Here is a 23,433-nt window from a genome sequence, read left to right on the forward strand (position 1 = left end):
ACTTCCTATAAGTATCTCATAACAACATGCTGTATACCTTAAATCTATGTAATGAAAACATGTATGTGAGGCAATAGGTATGTTAAGTAGCTTGATTTAATCCCTGCAAAATTTTATATATTTTCATATATCAGAACATTATGTTGTGCACTATAGATACCAATACTTTTTCATTTGTCACTTAAACCTTAATAAATCTGGAAAAAACTTTTGAAAAACAGAAAAAAAGAGAACAATTTGAAAGTAGTAAGATAAAATAACTCAATGTATAAGGAACCAAAATAAGATTAACATCTGACTGCTTATCAGAAATTACGGAGGCTGTGCTGGGCATGGTGGCACATGTCTAATGTCTAATTCTAGAAGTTTAGGAAGCTGAGGCAAGAGAATCAATCACAAGTACAAAGCCAGCCTCAGCAACTTAGCAAGGCCCTAAAGCAACTTAGTAAGACCCTGTCTCAAAGAAAAAAAAAAAGGGAGGGGGGCTCGGGATGTGGCTTAGTGGTTAAATGCCCCTAGGTTAAATTCCCAGTACAATAAATAAATAAATAAATATTTTTTTTTAAAAAAAGATGGAGGTTGTAAGACAATGGGATGATATTAAAAGTTCTGCAAGGCAAACAACAACAACAACAACAACAACAACAACAAAAACTAAAAACTAAATAAAAATCTGTAAGCAAAAATTAAATATCTAGCCAAATTATCTTTCAAAAACCATGGTGGAAAAAAACACTCCCAGATTTTAAAATAATACCAAGCACAAATAAGAATACCACTTACTATTCCTTCATTAAATATTAATAAAAGATCCTCTGAATATTTAAGGTCTTTGATCCATTTTGAGTTTATTTTCATACAGAGTGAGAGGTAGGGATCTATCTTTTACAGGAATTAAATCCAATTAATATAAGTATATACCATTCCTGGGAATATATCTGAAGGAATCAAAGTGAGTGGATACTAGCATTCCTTGGCTTGATATACTATACAATGTCTCTGCTTAATCTTCATTATTACCCTCTCCTCTGTGTGTCTAATCTTCCTTTGCCTCTTATGTAAGGATGATACCCACCTGGGCAACCTACTATAATTTCCCCATCTCAAGGTCCACCACTTAATCACACCTGTAGTCTTTGTCATATAAGGTTAACATTTACAGGATCCAGAGATTAGGATATGATATCTTTGGGTACTATTAGCCATCCTACTACAGAATAAATTCAAATAGTTGTCCGTTGGTATCCAGAGGGGGGTGGTCCCAGGTACTCTGATGATATCAGAATTCTGAGATGCTCAAGACTTTTTTACAAAATAATGTATAGTATTTGCATATAGCCTACACCTATCCTCATGTTATACTTTAAGTCATTTCTAGATTACATATAATAATCAATACTATTTAAATACCATGAAAATACTTGTTATACTGCATTGCTTAGGGAAAATGTCAAGAAAAAAATCTGTTCATGTTCTGTGCAGATATATTTTCTTTTAGAATAATTTCATTCTGCAATTAATTGAATCTGTGGATGTGGAACCTGAAGATATTACAGGGTGGATTACATATACTTTTATGTTAAATATAAATATAATTCTGACTGAAACCTTAAGCTATCATATAAGAAGTCTGGCTACCCTACTGTAAATAAACACATGGAGGCCACTAGAGTAGGAAAGACTATGTATGAAACTACATGGACTACAAGGCTCATTCATCTCAGGATCCTAATTGAGATAAACTTTCCAGTCATTTTCAATGAGGCACCAGATATATGAATGAGTCATCTTGGGGACAGTTTAACCCAGGAAAGCCCCAGAAGACTGTATGTGAAGCAGAACTTCCCATATAAGTACAATCAACATACCAAAGGCATGGTGGTAAAAATGTTTTCAGACACTTAAGCTTTGGGGTGGTTTGGCACACAAATATATAAAAATGGGTACCTAGAGATAGATTGCTGCCACAACAAAAACCTAAAACAGTGCAATTTATTTGGGGACTGCATGTTAGACAATAGCTGAGGGAGCTTCAATAAAACTGTTAGATAATGCTGGAAGGACATGTAGGTAATTTTTACTAGGGACAAAAATGGTAACCAACTTTTTCTAGTTGTGAAAAGTGTGGCAACCCTGCTCCCTGTGTTAACAGGAAATAAAAGCACTGAGTATTTGGCTACAGAAATTTCTAGGAAGCATGATGAAAGTGACAAATGGATTCTTTTAGATGTCTATTACAAAATACAAATAAAAAGAAGTGACCTTTTCAAGCAGAATCCAGGAGAAATATTTATGAACCAGAATTTTTCTGGAATATAAAAGTGTGTCTCATACACACCTCTCCTAGTCAATGACCATCAAAGTAGGAAATGACCTCAGGGTGAAGATCAAATCTACAGCAATACCAGTAAAGTGTGGTGTCAAGGCCAAGATCACAGGGGTATGGATATAAGATTTGTTGTTAAAACCTCAAAAAGATGTAAGATTGTACCTCATAGACCCACTGAGGAAGATAAAATTTATTCTCAGAATTTTAGGTAGCATCTCAATCCCTCTCTGCTAGACAGGAACATTTCTAAAATTCTTAAGGATGTTATGTCACAGTACTCTGATACTCAACTCAAGGAAATATAGGCCTTTCTTAAAGATATACAGGGGTATGATAATTGCCTAATTAAGATCAGAATTTATTACATAAAATGACCACAAAATCTTTAAAAAGAATCATACTATCTTGAACTGAAAAGAACAGGAACAGCTGGGCACCATGGCACCCACCTATAACCCCAATAGCTCAGGAGGCTGAGGCAGGAGGATCACAAGTTCAAAGCCAGCCTCAGGAAAAGTAAGGCACTAACTAAGCAACTCAATGAGACCGTGTCTAGAAATAAAGTACAAAACAGGACTGGGGATGTGGCTCAAGGGTTGAGTATCCCTGAGGTTCAATACTTGGTACCCCCTCAAAAAAAGAATAGGAACAATTGAAAGTAAAAAGAGACACTCAAACCCCCAACTTTCAGGCAGAACACAAATTGAAAAGATATTCAACTACAAAGTTCTTCCTTATGGAAAAAGAATTAATCTGAGGGAAAGCCAACAACTTCAGAATTATTATGGTCTACTGACAGCTACATGTTTCATGTTGGCCCTCCTCCATCTTTGGAATCCTATGTTTCTATTCCAGTTTTTCTGTTCTGGACTCACTATTGTATGTAGGGGACAGAAAACTGATAAATTCACAGATTTCAAAACTGAGAGGTACCACAACCAAGGAGCCTCTCTCATCTGGACTTGGTTTAAATGCTGAAATTCTGTATTTCAAGCCCAAGCTGAGGATCTTGGAAGGGAAATAAATATATTTTGCATGTGGGATGGAAATTACTTGCTAAGTAATTAAAAATCTGTAGTTAATCTCCAAATATGGTCCCCAATGAACCACACCTCCCAAGATTTATACCCTTCTGTGGTCCCCTCCATACTGAACTAAGCCTGGCACTTGCTATAACTAATAGATTCAGAGGAGATAAACCTGAATTAGTATGAAGCCAAAGTCTTCAGAGGTCCTGAAGCTTCTATTTCTGTAATTTGGAAGGCCTCAGCTGCCACATAAGTTCAGCTGCCTTGTTAAAAAGACCATATAGACCACAAGAGATCACATGGAGAGGTTGAGGGCCAATTCCTGAGAAAGTATATGCAGTATCAAACTAGATGTCCAAACAGCCCAGCTCAGCCCAGCCTTACAGCTGTTCCCATCAAAGTGTCAATCATGTAAGTGAGCCACTGTTAAGTATTTCAACCCAATCGAGCCCCTAAATAACCACAAGTCCAACAAATATCCAATATCATGTGAAGCAAAAGTGCCCAGCTAAGCATAGTCAGTCCCACAAAATCTTGAGAGATAATAACTGTCTTAAGTCACTAAGTTTTAGAGTGGTTTGTTGTGCAGCAACAAATTATTTATGAAATGAAAAATGAACATTTTGGAAGTCAGACTGAATAAAATCAAAGGCAAACTACAAACTATGGAAAAGTACTTGACTATGCAAGTTGTCACTATTCTTAAACAGAAATAATTTAAAATATGTAATCCATATGTCTTCAAAAGAGGAAAAAATAGACAAAGGACATGGTATTCTACTTATAGGGAAAATGAAAATGACTATTAAGCATGAAAAGGTTTTAATCATTATTTAGAGACTGTTAATACTCAAATACTGCTGGTGAATATGTAAAGTCGTATAATCTTTCTGGACAGTAATTTGTCAACATACCATTTCTGTATTATTAGATAATCACACATTCAAATAAATAGTAAAAGAACACCAATTTCAAACTTTAAAAAATGTTCAAGAATATGGAAACTGTCTTAAAAAATTCATAGAATAACCATACTTGAGGATATTTTGCATCTTACAAATTTTTGAAAATTCAGGTGTGTTTATAATGTTAACTCATAAAAGCAAAATATAAAATTATACGTATAGTTTTATCCAAGTTGTAAAATTAAAGTATATATAGGCATAATGAAGATAAAGATAGATCTATAAACAGATATAATAAAATATAAACTTTCTAAATTTTATATGATCATGCATTACTTTCTTGTTTAGTAAAAAGAATAACTCCCTAGCTAGAGATATTTAATAAAATTGTATCTTTTGAAATTTGGAAGGGAATTTAGAAATGATCTGGTCTGATATATCAAAGGATGAGGAAATAGGTCTACAGATTTAGGTGACAAAGCTAGCTGAAATATTTAGAAGCAGAGCCTTACTTAGAACCCTTACTTGATCCATACACCTTTTCATACTGTTTTTTAAAGAGCTACCTATAGTACACACCTGTAATTCCAGCTACTTTGGAGGTTGATACAGGAGTATCACAAAGTTAAAGGCCAACTTGAGCAACCTAACAAGACTCTGTCTCAAAATAAAAAATAAAGGTGGGACAGCACTGGGACTGGGGATGTAGCGCAGTGGTAGAGCATCCCTGGTTTCATCCCTGGTACCAAAATAAAAAGAGCTACCTGTAATAGTGATTCAAATGGGATGCAAAGATCTAAGCAAAATACTATCATTTTGAGAAAGGCTTTACTCTGGTGTACCTTTAAATTTATATTCTTTTAAAAGTATAACATTATATGTAACAAGGATAACATATACTATTTTCTGTAATATAAAATACAACAGTTTCATTAATTTTTCTACTGAAATAACTTCCCAGGCTTTTACATTTCCTTTGAATTTATATGTTGCTACTGATGTTAATTTTAAAAATGAACTTTAAAAAAGTTACACTTTCAGCAGAATTTTGCATGCGCCTAGGAGATTAGTTTGTATAATTTGTATCTTAGATCACTTTGCTTTTTCTTCAAAAGTTTTCCTCATTTATCAGTAAAAACTGGGTGTAGAAATATTTAATACACTTAGACACATTTCTACTTAGAGACATATGAATATATTTTCAATTTATTTGTATTTAATTTTTTAAAAAATAAATCATTTTCCCACTAGTCTGTACTTCAAATATGAAGATAGGCTAATTCAAGATCTTCTAAATCATGGCTTTGAAAGCTACCTTTCAATTTCAAATCTGAGGAAACTAAGCTTGTGCTCTTCCTTTCAGCTAAGGTTAGATAGCTGCTTTGTCACCTAGTTCCTCTTGAAGATGAAGCCAAATTCCTCCTCCTTATTGACTCTGGCTCCATACAGATACTACTCAACTTTACCTCTGATAGAGCTGAAATTGCTTTTAAAATGCTTCGATGTGTGTCATCTGATTTTGCATCTGATAGAAATGGTATACTTCTCCTTTCCTCTGGCATGACTTCTGATTGGCCTTCACTGAAAAATGGTATTTTGTCCAGTAGGGTTTTTTCCTGCCTAGGAATAGAGGGCAGTAGAGAGTCTGAGGGTAGAGGTGTTGACATAACACTCTCAGGAGTAGCAAGAATTGAATAATCTTGGTCCATTAGGCTCGAAGTTGATGTAGGTACGCCTTCTTTATTATCATCACCCAGCAACTAGAAAATATAGCAATAAAACAAGCTACTAATTAAATGTTATTCACTAGAAAGTACTGAAAACAAATTAAAATCAATTGTACCCTTATCCTTTATCATGTTACCATGACTACATGGTAATGACTACATTAATTAACAAAAGGAATGAGAAATTCTCTAATTCTGGAATCAGAATTAGATAAAACAGTGGCTTATAAAATAATGGTTCTCTTAGGTCAGGATTTTATAATCAGTAACATCTTTAAAAAGAAAATCTGGGATCTGACATTTTAGTGTTATACTATCACCAATATGTTATGAAACATGGGAAATTTTAATAGCATAATAACACAAAGAACAATATTATAAAATAACAAGATATTATATAAAAGAAAGGAAATTTTAGTAGCAAAGTACTACAAAGAAGCATGTCATAAAGTAAAGGATAGCCTGTTTAGTTAAATAAATTCAGCTTTATGAAAAATTCAATGTATTCACTTTTTTTCTTCTCTCCTTGAACTGGGAAAGACAGTACACACTGATTCTTCAAATTTGTATTTATAAGCCTCTGACCAAAAAATGGAAATCATTAAATCCTACTTGTCAAGCAGTAGAAAAAAACTTTTCCTATTGTTTACATGGGATCTACTGTTATAATAGAATGGATGCCTGCTATAAAATTAGCTGAAGAGCAAATTATATTAAGTGAATTTCTTTTTGCTGATTTTTACTGTAAAATACATGATATTATTCCATGAACAAAGTTTATAATATGATAAATTAAAAGATTTGGTGAGAAAGAGCCCAGAATGTGGGTAGGTCTATGGCAACCATGTCTAAGGTCTTATGTAGAATTTCATACTTAGTTCTTATCTTCCTTTCTTCTCTTCCTGAAAACCTTTTTTGTTTCCTATCTTCATATATATTCTTAAGGGCTACTGTTTTATGCTGAAACCAATATTTCCAGAGGGCAATTTAACTTTAAAAAATTGTACAATGGTATAAATGTTCTCATATAGAAATAACCATGAAACAACTGAATAATTTCTCAGGTGCTTTTTTTCTTTACATATATAACTATTTCTCCATTCACAAATATTTCACCCCTGCTGGGTGTGGTGGAACATGCCTGTTATCCAAGGCATGTTCCTCTAGAGGCTGAGGCAAGAGGATCACAAGTTCTAAGCCAGCCTCTGCAACTTAGCAAGGCCCTAAGCAACTTAGTGAGACCCTGTCTCTAAATGAAATGTACAAAAAGGTTGGGGATGTGGCTCAGTGGTTAAGTGCCCTAGATTCAATTCCTAGTATAAACAAAACAAAACAAAAAACAAGCATTTCACCCCTTCATAAAATAATGACTATTAGACATTTTCTTCCAACTTCCCTTACCTCACTTGGAGTAATTTCAGGTTCATTGTCTTTAACAGGGATATCTATTTAAAAAAAAGCAAATAGAAGTACTTTGTTACACAAAACAATAAAAACATTATTTATATTTATGTACACAATAAATATTATTACACTTTTTCTCACTACAAACAAACATCAACTTAAGTCAAAGCACCTATCCTAACATAAACACTGCTTAGTTAAAATAGGGTGATGAATCTCTGGGAAGATGGAGGAGTAATAATCAAACAAGTATGGGGATGAGATCAAAACATGCATGAAGGGATAAGATTTTCCTGTTATTTTTAATAAATATGCTATTTCCAAAAGTGCCTACACCATTTTATATTCCCACCAAAAGTGTACAAGGGTCCCACTTTCTCTACACCCCACAAATGTGTGATCTTTGGACTTTTTGATAACAGCTATACTAATACAACTGTGAGATAGTATCTCATTTTGATTCTGATTTGCATTTCCCTGATGATTAAAGATGTTGGGCATATTTTCAAATACCTACTGATCATTTGTATATCTTCTTCAAAGAAGTATGTACTCAAGTCCTTAGCCTATTTTTTAATTGAGTTAGTTTGTTGTTATTGCTTGAGTTGAAGTTATTCCTTATATATTTTAAATATGAATCCCTTATCAGATATATGATTTGCAAATATTTTTTCCCTTTCTGTAGGTTATCTATTCACTCTGTTGTTTCTTTTATTGCACAGAAGCTTCTTGGCTGGAGGTAGCCCCATTCTCCATTGTTGCTTTTGTTGCCTTGTGCTTTTTGTCTATTAAAGAAATTACTGCCCACACCAATGTCATTGAATTTTTCCTCTTTATTTTCTTCTAGGGGTTTTAGAGTTTCAGGAATTATGTTTAAGTCTTTAATCCATTTTCCTTTTCAGATAGATCATGGTTGGTGTTCAGATTTTTGTATGCTGATTTCGTATCCTAAAACCTCACTGAATCCATGAATTAGTTCTAATGGGGTTTTTCTTCTAGAGGCTTTAGGATTTTCTACATATGAGATTATGACATCGGCAAAGAAAATTTTCCTTCATTCTTTCCAATTTGAAATCCTGCTATTTATTTTTCTTGACTAACTGCTCTGAGTAGGAGTCTATGATATGAGCAAAAATTCAGGCAACTTCTTAGCTAGAATATAATACAAATGGCTTCTAGTCCAATTTCCAACAGAGTCCTCCTTCTCTTATAAAATCTCACAAGCCCAGTCTTTACTGTCCATAATTGTTTTGACATTCTGGTCTTCTGAACTCCCACCAGAATCACCCATTAAGCTCAACCTACAATAATCTAGAACATTCCTAGCTTGCATCTCTAGATATTTCAAAATTCTTTCCATAGTGGAATGAAGTGGCATAAATCTATAATCCCAGTGGCTTGGGAGGTTAAGGCAGGAGGATTGCAAGTTCAAGGCCAGCTTCAGCCAGTTTATCAAGGTACTAAGCAACTCAGTGAGATCCTGTCTCTAAATAAAATAAACAAAGGGGCTAGGGATATAGCTCAGTGGTTAAGCATTCACTGGATTCAATCTCTGATACAACAATAACAAAAAAATTCCTCCCAAATTCCAAAATACTCTAAAAGCTTCTAAACCACGTGGTCAGGTTAGCCACAGAAATAACCCCAATTCTTGATATCAATTTCTGTTTTAGTCAGTTTTTTTTCACTAGTGTGGCCAAAAGTTCTGATAAGAGCAATTTCAAAGGCAGAAAAGTTTATTTGGGGCTCATAGTTTCAGAGGTCTCAGTCCACAGATGGCTAACTCCATTTCTCAGGGCCAGAAGTGAGGCAGTACATCCTGGCAGAAGAATACGGCAGAGCAAAGTAGCTCAGGACATAGCACCAGGAAGGAGAAGGAAGGATGGAGGGAGAGGGCGAGAACAGTAGAGGAGAAGAGGAGGAGAGGGGGAGAGGTAGAGAAAGGGGGGAGAGGTAGAGGGGGGGAAGAGGGAGAGAGGGAGAGAGGGAGAGAGGGAGAGAGCTCCCATCTCATCACAGACAAAATATAAACCCCGAAGGCACACGGCCAATGACTCTCCACCCCCCTCCAGACATACCCTACCTTCCTACAGTTCCACCCAGTTAATTCCTCTCAGGGGATTAATATACTGATTAGGTTAAACCTTTCATAACCCAATGATTTCACCACTAAACTTTCTTGCATTGTCTCACACATGAGCTTTTGGGGAACTTCTCACAAAACCATAACACTTACTTAGAACAAATTACTAATTTTTGTGATATAACACCTTGATTTTAATTATCTTCATAATAAACACAGAAATCAAGTTTGTTTCTTACATAATGTTGTGATATTTTCAGGCTTCTCTTCATCTAAATCATTACTCTCACTTTCAAGGTCTTCATCTAAATTACTTTCCTAAAATCACAGAAAGAAAGAAAAAATATTGGGGAAAATATTTAAGGAGGAAAAGGTTTTAGTTCCTTATTTTCATAACTTCTTTTTAATGCAATATTCTCCCCCATCCCCTGCTAAATCTACAAAGGACAGAGGATAAGACAGAGAAGTATTTGTAAGAAATTCAATCCAAAGACTGCCATTTTAAAGAGGAGTTGACAGTCACTAATATGGCAGTATGTAAAAATGTGATGTGTAGCCGATGTGATTCTGCAATCTGTATTTGGGGTAAAAATGGGAGTTCATAACCCAATTGATTCTAATCTATGAAATATGATTTGTCATGAGCTTTGTAATGTTGTGAACATCCAATAAAAAATAAATAAATAAATAAAGAGGAGTTGATATTCTAGAGAGAAGATATCCAATAATGGGTAGAGTATTTGAATAATGAATGTACATGATACACATAGGGTAAATTATATAATATTGTAACTTCAAGGACTAAGAAAGGGTACCCGTAGGTAACAGATTATTATTTTTATTGTAATCCATTATGGCTTATGACTTGGAAAAGGATGTATATTTTTATAAAATTCTAAGGAAAATTGGGTCTAAAAATAGTTAAAAGACAGAATGACAATGGGCTTTTTATAAAATACTGATCTTTCAGTAACAACCCAAAGTCCATAGTTCTTTTAATTAATAACCCTCCAAATTTTCCCTAAAGTATTACTTCTGTATTAAAAAATACTTAATTGTTCCTGTAGCAACATGAACTCTGCCTATTATAGAGAAATTGAAACACATGAAAATATTACTTTTTCAGGGTTATGATCTCAGTCAATGTTTCATCTTTTCACTGAGATAGCTATAAATTCTTTATTTCCAGATCAGTATAGGTGAGGTTGTATTTCTAAATATTAACCTTTACTCCTATCTGACAAGGATCTAGTATTAAAAAGACAAATCATTTAACTTAAAAATTGGCAAAGATCTGAAGAGAAAGAAATGGCCAGTAAACATATGAAAAGATGCTCACAACATTAATCTATAGAGAAATGCAAATCAAAAGCACAATAAATCACCATGTCAAACCCACAAAGATGGCTATAGTAATAATAGTAATAAAATGGAAAATAATAAGAGTTAGTGAAGACTTGGAACTCTCTACTGATTGTAATATAAGGTAATACAAAACTACTGTGGAAAACAATTTGATACTTTTTCAAAAATTTAAACTGAGAATTACCATATGATGCAGCTTCTACTCCTAGGTACTCAAGAGAAACATTATTATTCAAACTAGCTTAACAGCGAAAACAATGCAAATGTCCATCAGCTTATGATTATGAATAAACCAAAAGATGGCATATCCATTCAATGGAATGTCATTTGGAAATAAAAATAAATGGAATACTTATACATATTACAACAAGAATAAACTTTGAAAACATTATGGCAACTGAAAAGGAAAATCACGAAGGACCATATATTGTTATGATTCCATTTATATGAAATGTGTAGGACAGGTAAATCTATAGAGAAGAAAGTTGGCTATTGTTGCATAGGGCTAGAGGACAATGGGTGGATTGAGGGAGTGCTGGCTAAAGGGTATGGGTGTGCTTTTGAGAGTAAAATATTCTCAAGTTGATTGTGATGGTGGACACAATAAAGGCCATTAAACTGTACATTTTAAATGGATCAATATTGTTAAACCTAATAATTTATCATTAAATACTTAGTGAATGGAACATTATCAAAATAGGAAAGTGTGTGGTCCAAGAATAACATTTTACATGCTCTCCAAAAATAAGCGACATATGATCATCACTATTAATGACAATAATATTTCTTTTAAAAAAGTATTCAAAGCTCCAGGTGGAAGAATGTATTATACCAATTACCGAAGATTCTTTAGGTTCCAATTTTGGGTTCAGAATGTTTTCTAAATAGTCAACTTTTTCTTTCCATGTACCCAGATTTCTATATTCTTTTTTCATTTTTTCCAGCCTAAAGAAAGTAATCAGTCATAGATGAAATAAGTCAGTAACAAAAGAATATGTATGTTATGATTCACATAGTATGATACACTTCTAAAAAGTTCTAAAAGAGACACACACACTATATTGTCTAGGGATACAGTCAAAAGAATGGAATGCTTCCAACAAAAATGAGTGAAGTAGTTACCTGAAGATGGTTAGGGAGATTATCATAAGGGCATATAAAACACATTTCTGATATTGGTGGTATTGTATATCTTAATCTGACACATAAATATCTAGGTAATATAAAAATGTTTCAGAAATTATTCAATACATATCATTCTAAGTGTTTTTAACCACACACCCTGGTCAGGTTGGGTTGCTTGGACAAAATGCTACAGATTGGGTAACTTAAACAACAGAAACAACAGACACCTATTTCTCACAGTTCTATAGGCTGAGAAGTCCAATATCAAGGTGCCAGCAAACCCAATATCTGGTAAGGTACTCTTTCTGGTTTCAGATGTCCATCTTCTTGTATCCTCGGAGTGGAGAGAGATGGATCTCATGTTTCTTCTTTTAACAAGGGAATTAGTCCCATCTATAGGGCCTCACCATCAAACCTAAACTATTCCTAATTATCTCTCAGAGGTTCCACCTCCAAATACCATAATATTGAGGATTAGGTTTTTAACATATGAATTAGGATGAGCAAGCCAAAAAATTCAGTTCATAGCACTCTACATACATATTTTATAAATTAATCAATGTATAATATGATAGTTTCCTTAAAACAGGTTTAAGGGGTTAGGGTTTAGCTCAGTAGTAAAGCACTTGCCTAGCATGTGGAAGGCCCTGGGTTCAATCCCCACCACTGCAAAAAATAAACAAAAATAGAAAAACAGTTTTTAATAACAGGAATTTAGCCTTTAGTCCAAGAAATTTCAAAAGGCTTGAGTAATCTAAGGATGCAGTCATTAAAAATTAAATGGAAAAGAGAATGTTTTCCAATTCATTTCATGAGGACACTATGGCCTTGACAATAAAATCTGACAAAGACATTTTAGGCTAATATCATTCATAAACATAAATGAATAAAATATAGTTTCAGTATGAAAAATCCAGTATTGTAGAAACAAAATAATATACAATGAAAAGTCAATTCATCCTAGGAATACAAGGGTGTTTTGATATTATCATTAGAAAATATAATTTAAATGTCATTTAACTGACTGAAAGAGAAAAAAATCATTAGACAAAATTCAACATCCACTCATGATTTTTTAAAAAAATTCTTAGATCACTAGGAACAATATTCAACAATATAGTTAACTGGCTGCAGCTCACATGCACATATGCATGCACACATGCACACACACATATACACAAAAAACCTATATAAATAATGTTCTTCAATGTTAAATATTAGAAGTATTACTTTTAAAGATCATGAAGGAAAAAAAAGAGCTCCACTGTTACCACTTTTATCAGACCCTGATTGGTGCTTATAGCGAATGTAATATGTCAAGAAAACAAAGAGGATAAGGTTTGGGGATAAAGAAACGAAACTGCTGTTATTTGTAGATGAAACGATTGTCTAAATAAATTACCTGAGAGATACTATAAATTAAATATAAATAATTTTAAATGTGAAAACAGTGAAACAGATATGAGAGGGAACTTCTGGGAAGGTAGTGGCAGCAAAGGCAGCATGATTTTTGAAACATCTTAACTCCCCACATAACATTATAAAGAATATTGAGGTAGCAAACCCAAAAGCCTATGGACAACATTTATAAGAAACCATGCAGGAAAGTATATACACACATAAGACCTTCATGGCATCAACGTATATGTGGGAGAAAGCAGTTAGTGTAAAAAGTAATATGATAGCCCTGAGAACAACAGACCCCCAAAATAGCCAATAGGAGGTCACTGGAGAACACAGAGAGCCAATTTGAGAAAAGCAGTTGATATTGGGAGGGGTTTGTTCATTTAAATAGTAGTTGAGCACAAAGAATTTATGTAAGAGCTGATGAGGGGATTTAGGATGGTGAGTTAGAGGAAGGCTGCATTCTGTCGCTCCCTTACTTGGGATTCAAAAGTGGGAAAACTGCTTGTCAGTGTGGTAGGTAAAAGAGGGATTTCACTAAAATTCAATATTTGGACAGTCAGAGTGTCTAAGAGACTCAGAGATTTGAATCTATTAAAGAAAGAGTACAGTGAAGCCAAGCCAGCTACACCAGTGGCAGTGGCAATAGTTCTAGTCTACCACATAGGGATGGGAGAGAAACACAATGGAGAGATTTGGCACAGAAAACATGTAACTTAGGTGATTCAGAGGCTGCAACATAAACTGGTGTTTGAAAAGTGTTCAACTGGCAAGTGGAGAATTGAGGCGAGAAGCATTTGAGGAGTTCATGTTGTAGCTTGCTGCTGCGGAGCCCAGGAGTTCATGGCAAACATTGCCATACTCTCCCAGCACTTAAGTGCCTACCATGTGGCTTAGGGTTTACCTGCCAGGATATAAATGAAACAAAAACACAGAAAAGGTACCCAGGGGGATTCAAAGTAAGAAAAATGAAGGAAAGTCCAACTTGCTTTTCCCTATGTCTAGAGGCTTCTGTGACCAACTGAATAGGGTAGGAAATCTGAATATGTAGGTGTGAATATGTTCAGGGACTAAGTCTTGAAAGCCTATGTATGTTTGTGGGTAGAAGAAAGGGTGAAATTTGTTGCCCCTGCCCCACAAACAAAATTTGTTGAAAGGTTCTAGGATTCAGACTCCCAGAAGAGATTGGCATCTGCTGAGCCCTAGGTGTGTATTAGTTTAATCTCTCCAGAGCAGATACCACCCAAAAAAAAAAAGCCCCACGGCCTGATTAGATCCAACCCTTAGCCACCAAAACTTCCTTTTGGTAACTCTGCAGCAGCCTCACCCTGGAAATACATTTGATGTGGTGTATCCAGGAAAAACTCCATTTGACATCCTACCTTATACTGGTCAGAAGGCAAGCTGAGAACTATTTCAACCAGCTTCAGTTTTAGATACTCCAACTGGCAGTTTGGTGAGCAACACAAGAAAGAGAAAGGGGTTAACAACCCCCAGCCCTTGCTCTTTCTCTCTCTTAGTATATACCTCAAGAAAAAATGGAAAGGACAGATGGGCATAGGCAGTGATTATCCATTATTTTCTCTTCTTTTTTTTAATGAGAAAAAGGAAAAAGATTCATTATTTTGCTAGCAAAGGAGAAACACAGGGGACTCCTATCTTAGAAGCTGCCCATCAGGAGGCTTTCAAAGAGGTGATTCAAAGATTACATTCCACATGTTCCCTGTTGGAGTTGTAATTCACTTGTTAATTTGGGAGATAATAATTTCTGAGATCTTCTGGTACCACCCCCAAAGTCTGGATTACTTTATTCCTATGGTGGGTGTGTACTTAGAAGCAGATAACTTCCTACTATGGGGAAGAAAAGTAATCTTTTTTCCCTTGATATTAGGGAGGGGAAAAGATTAGGGGAGGAGTAGAGAGAGAAAAAGATAAAGAAACATGTCCATTTTAAAAATAAGTTGCAGTGCAGAGAAGCAAGGGCTATATTCAAAGCATAAAGTGGACCACTGTTACATTACCCCACTGTCAATTTCCACATCCCATTTCTATAGAAAAATGGGTAATGACATCTCCAAGCTGCTTCCTGCTGAAAGAGGGCAAAGTTGGGGGAAGTAAACCAAAATTCTTGTTCTCTATTAGGTAGGGCTTAAACAATTAAGGATATTCAGCATTAGGGCAGTCCAGAAGTCCACAGTGGCATCTGGTGGGTGACTGGAAAACTCATACATAGGACAGGGATCATGCTAAGACAACAATAAATAAAACATCAAAGCATTACATCTTGTAAACAATAAGCACAAAAGAAATTAAAATTTCAGCCAGTCTCTGAAAAACATGAAGCCAGTAACTCATAATTATATCAGTGAAAAGCAGATCAAATTTATCAGTGTAGGAGATTAGGAAGATTTGTAGGTCTACGAGGTCAGGCTCAAATTAACTCAGGAAAAATTTACAACTCTAAAATCCTTTGATATAATTATTATTAAGCACTCCCACACAAGCTTTCCTCTACTAGTAGTGCCATCTGCCAGGACATGTCGGGGTCTTGCTGACCATATGTGGTTTCTCTTGGAAGTATCAGGGACATTTCTCTGTTCACTTTTTAGACACTGTAAACCCTCTTCTAGCTTCCTATCACATTGTTTCCCTTGCTGAACTGTTTGTACCATCTTTTAGAACTAATTGCTTTATATAACTCCTTTCTCCATCATGTTGTTGCAATTATTACTACTTTGGATGATATACAGTTGACACCTGCTGTTTGCTTTAATGCCAGAGTTAGTTCATGGTTACTGATTGTTTTTACTGTTGACATTTGCTGACTCCACCATTCCTTGTTTGTTTATTGACTGGTTTTCATTGTGAGAATTACCATTATAGATGTCATCCTAGAAACTAGGTATTTATATTAATGCATCAGTTTTTGCTATTATTTATTTACTCCTATTCTGTGAAGTGCTGAAAACCTATAGGGACTATGTTGCTAAACTAACCCAAAACACAGAATATACCTTGCTTCACACAAATTAACATTGAAACTTCAACTATACTTTAATACAAAGAATAGAAGAGGAAAAAGCCCAAACTAATGACCAGGTACCCAGTAGGAATGGCTAGGGGGTGGCCCTCAGGTCACATACACAGACATTCACTGCTAAGAGCAAAAAGCTAAAATTAGCACAAAGGCTGTGGGTAACACACCTATAAGGGGATATCAATCTAGATCACTCTCTGAGAAGTAATCTAGAGAAGATTTTGGAAAGAGAAGGCAGAACCCTAAAAAGGGCCACATGTGAGACTGGAAGAGAAATCCATCCCAACAGATGCATAAAAACCAATATAGGAATACAAGAAATATGAAAAGCAAGGTAACATAACACTTCCTAAAGCATATAATTTGCCATAAACAGACCCCAAAGGTATTGAAGTATATGAAAGAATTTTTAAAATGATTATAAAAATGATCAATGAATTCTGAGAGAACACAGATAAAACAATTGTCTGTTCAGGATATGAATGAGAAATTTAGAAAGGAAATAGAGATAACTGAAAAAGAACCAAACAGGAATCTTGGAAATGAAAGGCACAATAAATTAATTTTTTAAAATGTTCAGTTGAAAGTCTCTCGAATAGAGTTGACCAAGCTGAAGAGAGACTCTCAGAGCAGGAAGACAAAGTAGCCAACCTTGAAAATTTAGACAGGATTTAAAGAAAAGAAAATAAGTAACCATAATCAGAATATACAAGAACTCTGGGACAATATTAAGACACTAAATCATTGAAATTGAGGAGAGTTGTAAGAGGCAGGCTAATGGCAAGAGTAACATTTTCAGGGAAACAAAAACAGAAAAATTTCCAAACCTTGAGAATGAGATACACATCCAGATATAGGAATCATTCATAACCCTAAATAGACAAGATCAAAAAAGAATTTCTCCATGACACATTAAAATGCCTAACACATAGAAAAAGGATACAATTGTAAAAGCCTCAAGAGAAAAACATAAGGTCATATTTAGAGGCACGACAATCAAAATTCGTTCCAATTTTCCAGCACAAAGCCAGGAGGATTTGAAATGATGTGTTCTAAGCACTGAACAAAAATAACTGTCAACTAAGATTGTTATATCCAGCAAAGCTATCCTTCAAAACTAAAGCAGAAAGAAAACCTTCCAAGATAGGCAGAAACTAAAAGATCTCATGACTACAAAACCAGCATTACAGAACTTACTAAAAGAAATACTCCATACAGAAGAAATCAAAAACAAACCCCAGTGCTCACAAATGAACAAAACTTATTTGAAGAGTAACCAAGCAAATGAGAAACAGGACCAAATTAATGTTACAATTAATAAAAAAGGCCAGAATTAATAAGAATCTCTCTATAATAACACTGAACGTAAATGGTCTCAACTGAAGACTTAGACTGGCAGAATGACAAAAGAATCAAGACCAAACTGCGGCAGCCTAGGCCCAGCCCAGACTGCCCACACCAGCCTGCGTGGGACCCAGGCTCACAGTAGGCCCAGGTCCACCCATCCACCGGTGGGGCAGATACCCGCCAGAGCCCAGCCTTTGGCACAGGACCACCTCTTCCGACCACCAGAGACTATCACAGGAACCCAGACCCTGACAAGATCCATCCACACCGACTTGCACAGTACCTAGATCCAGGGTAGGTCTGAGTACACCTCCCACCCCCGCAACCTGGGAGCCTAAGCCTAACCCAATTCCATCTTGGGACACTGTAGTCATCGCCATAGCCTTACCCATGCAATAGCCCCTAACTTTTTAACAACAGACAGGGCCTAGAAGCAGCTGCATTTCAGAGAAGGCATCCCAAAGGGAGTGTGAGGCCAACTCTTTCAGCCCCATCTCTGTAAGACATTGCTTCCATCTTGGGGCACCTTAACTATTATCTCGAATTACCTCAGCTATTGCTGCCATTACTTTTGGATACAGTAGCATACATTGAGGGATACCAGCAGAGTCTGAAAGTCCAACATCAAGATGAGGTATAGACAATCAGCACGGATACTACAAGAATAAAGGGAAGAAACTATAATATCTCAGATCCACACTGCAAGAAAGGAAGACACATAGACAACATGAAGAAACAAGGGAGGAAAGTGCCCCAAACAAACCAGGATACTATAATAACAGAACCCATGAACAGCAAAGTTGATGAAATGTCAGAGAAGGAGATCAGAAGGTTCAGAATTAAAGTGATCTGTGAATTAAAGAATGACCTTAGGGCTGGGGATGTGGCTCAAGTGGTAGCGCGCTCGCCTCGCATGCGTGCGGCCCGGGTTCGATCCTCAGCACCACATACAAACAAAGATGTTGTGTCCGCCGAAAACTAAAAATAAATAAATAAATAAAAATATAAAAGAATGACCTTAAAGAGCAAATACAGGCAATTAAGAATTGATTACTCCAACAAAGAGATAAGAGAACAAATACAGGTAGCAAAAGATTACTTCAAGACAGAGAAAGAAATCTGAAAAAAAAAAAGTCAGAAATCCTTGAAATGAAAGATACAATAAATCAAATAAAAAACTCAATTGAAAACATAACCAACAGACTAGATCACTTGGAAGAAAGAATATCAGATAATGAAGTCAAAGTACACAATATGGAAAATAAAGTTGATCACACAGTGAGGACAGTAAGAAACCATGAATAGAACATCCAAGAATTATGGGACAGCATCAAAAGACCAAATCTAAGAGTTATTAAGATAGAGGAAGACACAGAGTTTCAAACCAAAGGAATATACAATGTCTTCAATGAGATAATATCAGAAAATTTCTCAAGCATGAAGAATGAATTGGAAAACCAAATACAAGAGGCTTACAGGACACCAAATGTACAAAATTAGAACAGATCTACATCAAGGCTCATTATAATGAAAATGCCTAGCATACAGAATAAGGATAGAATCTTAAAAGCCGCAAGAGAGAAAAATCAGATCACATATAGGGGGAGACCAATTCGTATCTCAGAAGAGTTTTCAACCCAGACCCTCAAAGCCAAGAGATCATGGAACAACATATACCAAGCTTTGAAAGAAAATGGATGCCAACCAAGAATCTTATATCCAGCAAAACTAAGCTTTAGATTTGATGATGAAATAAAAACCTTCCATGATAAACAAAAGTTAAAAGAATTTACAACTAGAAAGCCTGCACTACATAACATCCTCAGCAAAAGATTCCAAGAGGAGAAAATGAAAAACAATGATGAAAATCAGCAGATGGAGGGATTACACTAAAGGAAAATCTAATCAGAAGAGAAACCAAGTCATGTTAAATACCAAAAATAAACAAAAATGGCTGGGAATACAAATCATGTCTCAATAATAACCCTGAATGTTAATGGCTTAAACTCACCAATCAAAAGACATACACTAGCAAAATGGATCAAAAAAAAAAAAAAAAAAAAAGACCCAACAATATGCTGCCCCCAAGAGACTCATCTCATAGGAAAATACATCCACAGACTGAAGGTAAAAGGTTGGGAAAATCATACCACTCACATGGACTGCGGAAGCAAGCAGGGGTTTCCATCCTCATATCAAATAAAGTAGACTTCAAACTAAAGTCAATCAAAAAGGATAAAGAAGTACACTACATACTGCTCAAGGGAACCATACACCAACAAGACTTAACAATTATAAATATATATACCCCAAACAATGGAGCATCTACATTCATCACACAAACTCTTCTCAAGTTCAAGAGTCAAACAGATCATAACGTCAATAAATTTGGGTGACTTTAACACACCTCTTTCATCACTAGGTAGATCTTCCAAATAAAAGCTGAACAAAGAAACTATAGAACTCAATAATATATGCAATCAATAATTTGGACTTAACTGACATATATAGGATATTTCATCCTTCAACAAGCAAATACACTTTCTTCTCAGCAGCACTTGGATCCTTCTCTAAAATAGACCATATACTATGCCACAAAGCAAATCTTAGAAAATATAAAAAAGTAGAGATACTACCCTGAATTCTATCAGATAATAATGGAATGAAATTAGAAATCAATGATAAAATAAGAAGTAAAATCCACTCCAAAACCTGGAAACTAAATAATATGCTACTGAATGAAGGATGGGTTGCAGAAGACATCAAGGAGGAGATTAAAAATTTTTAGAGGTGAATGAGAATACTGATACAATATATCGAAATCTCTGGGAAACTATGAAAGCAGTTCTAAGAGGAAAGTTCATTGCATGGAGTTCATTCCTTAAAAGAAGAAAAAGTCAACAAATACATCAAAAGTCAACAAGTACATCTCAAAACCCTAGAAAAAAGAAGAACAAATCAACACCAAAAGCAGTAGAAGGCAGGAAGTAATTAAAATCAGAGCTGAAATCAATAAAATTGAAACAAAAGAAACAATTGAAAAAAATTGACAGAACAAAAAGTTAGTTCTTCAAAAAAATAAATAAAATTGACAGACTCTTATCCATGCTAATAAAGAGAAGGAGAGATAAAACTCAAATTACTAACATACGTGATGAAAAAGGAAGGCACTACAGAAATACAGAAGATAATTAGAAATTATTTTGAAAACTTGTACTCCCAATAAAATATAAAATATCGAAGGCATTGACAAATTTATAGACTCATATAATTTGCCCAAATTGAATCAAGATTCAGTATACACAATTTAAACAGATCAATTTCAAGTGATGTCATCAAAATCTACCAACCAAAAAAAGCCCAGGACTGGACGCATACACAGCTGAGTTCTACAAGGCCTTTAAAGAAAAACTAATTCCAATACTCTTCAATTTATTTCAGGAAATAGAAAGAGAGAGAGAACTTCCGAACTCATTCTAGGAGGTCAATATGACACTAATTCCAAAACCAGGCAAAGACACATCAAAAAAAAGAGACCAATATCTCTAATGAATATAAATGCAAAAATTCTCAATAAAATTCTGGCAAATCAATTATAAAAATATATGAAAAAGATCATGCACTACGATCAAGTTGGATTCATCCTAGGGATGCAAGGTTGGTTCAACATACGAAAATCAATAAGTGTAATTCATCACATCAATAGACTTAAAGATAAGAATCATATGATCATCTCAATAGATGAAGCAAAAGCATCTGACAAAATACAGCACCCCTTCATGTTTAAAACACTAGAAAAATTAGGGAAAACAGAAACATATCTCAACATCATAAAGGCTATGCTAAGCCCCAGGCCAACATCATTCTAAATGAAGAAAATTAAAGGCATTCCCTCTAAAAACTGAAACAATCAGGGATACCCTCTTTCACCACTTCTTTTAACATAGTTCTTGAAACACTGGCCAGAGCAATTAGACAGGCAAAAGAAATTAAAGAGATACACATAGGAAAAGAAGAACTCAAATTAGCACTATTTGCTGATGATATGATTCTATACCTAGAAGACTCTAAAGTTCCACCAGAAAATTTCTAGGACTAGTAAATGAGTTCAGCAAAGTAGCAGGATATAAAATCAATAACCATAAATCAAAAGCATTTCTCTGTGTTAGTGACAAATCCTCAGAAAGGAAAATGAGAAAACTACCCCATTTATAATAGCCTCAAAAAGAAACCTTAGGAATCAACTTAACAAAAGAGGTGAAAAATCTATATAATGAAAATTATAGAACCCTAAAGAAAGAAGTCAAAGAAGACCTTAGAAGATGGAAAGATCTATCTTGCTTTTGGATAGGCAGAATTAATATTATCAAAATGACCATCCTTTGAAAAGCACTATAAAGATTTAATGCAATTCCAATCAAAATCCCAATGACGTTCCTCATAGAAATAGAAAATGCAATCAAGAAATTCATCTGGAAAAATAAGAGACCCAAAATAACCAAAACAATCCTTAGCAGGAGAGTGAAGTAGGCAGCATCACCATACCAGACCTTAAACTATACTACAGAGCAATAGTAACAAAAACAGTATGTTATTGGCACCAAAACAGACTGGTAGACCAATGGTACAGAATAGAGGACATAGAGACTAACCCAAAAATTACAATTATATTAGACAAAGGTTCTAAAACATGCATTGGAGAAAAGATAGCCTCTTTAACAAATGGTGCTGGGGAAACTGGAAATCCATATGAAACAAAATGAAATTAAACCCTATCTCTCACCATGCACAAAACTCAACTCAAAATGAATCAAGGACCTAGGAATAAAACCAGAGAACCTGCGTCTAATAGAAGAAAAAGTAGGCCCTGATTTCCATCATGTGGGATTAGGCTCCAACTTCCTTAATAAGCCTCCTTTGGCGCAAGAATTAAAATCAACAATCAATAAATGGGATGGACTCAAACTAAAAAGTTTCTTCTCAGCAAAAGAAACAATCAGTGAGGTGAATAGAGAGCCTACATCTGGGAGCAAATCTTTAGCCCTCACACATCAGATAGAGCACTAATCTCTAGGGTATATAAAGAACTCAAAAAGCTAAGCACAGAAAAAAACCCAAATAACCCAAATAAATAAATGGGCCAAGGAACTGAACAGACACTTCTCAGAAGAGAATATACAATCAATCAATAAATATATGAAAAAATGTTCATCATTGCTAGCAATTAGAGAAATGCAAATCAAAACCACTCTAAGATTTCATCTCATTCCAGTCAGAATGGCAGCTATTATGAAGACAAACAACAATAAGTGTTGGTGAGGATATGGGGAAAAGGTATACTCATACACTGCTGGTGGAACTGCAATTTGGTGCAGCCAATATGAAAAGGAGTATGGAGATTTCTTGGAAAATTGGAAATGGAACCACCATTCAACCCAGCTATCCCTCTCCTCAGTCTATACCCAAAGGACTTAAAAATGGCATACTACAGGGACACAGCCACATCAATGTTTATAGCAACACAATTCACAATAGCTAAACTGTGGAACCAACCTAGATGGCCTTCAATAGATGAATGGATAAAAAAAATATGGCATATATACATAATGGAATATTACTCAGCAATAAAAGAGAATACAACTATGGTATTTGCAGGTAAATGGATGGAATTAGAGAAGA

The 23,433-nt window shown here is 35.0% G+C and overlaps 1 protein-coding gene across 1 annotated transcript in view; it reads right to left on the bottom strand.

Moving 5' to 3' along the window:
- The window catches only part of C2CD6 (C2 calcium dependent domain containing 6), a gene marked incomplete at both ends in the record, with an annotated part of 178,613 nt that overhangs the window by 68,784 nt on the left and 86,396 nt on the right, over positions 1 to 23,433 (bottom strand). The window contains 4 exon segments of the mRNA XM_081261738.1: positions 5,729 to 6,022; positions 7,391 to 7,434; positions 9,716 to 9,794; positions 11,681 to 11,786. Coding sequence (XP_081117864.1) covers positions 5,729 to 6,022; positions 7,391 to 7,434; positions 9,716 to 9,794; positions 11,681 to 11,786 — 523 coding nt within the window.

This window comes from Spermophilus citellus (genome assembly GCF_964194105.1).
Source record: "Spermophilus citellus genome assembly, chromosome: 11".
NCBI lineage: Eukaryota > Metazoa > Chordata > Mammalia > Rodentia > Sciuridae > Spermophilus > Spermophilus citellus.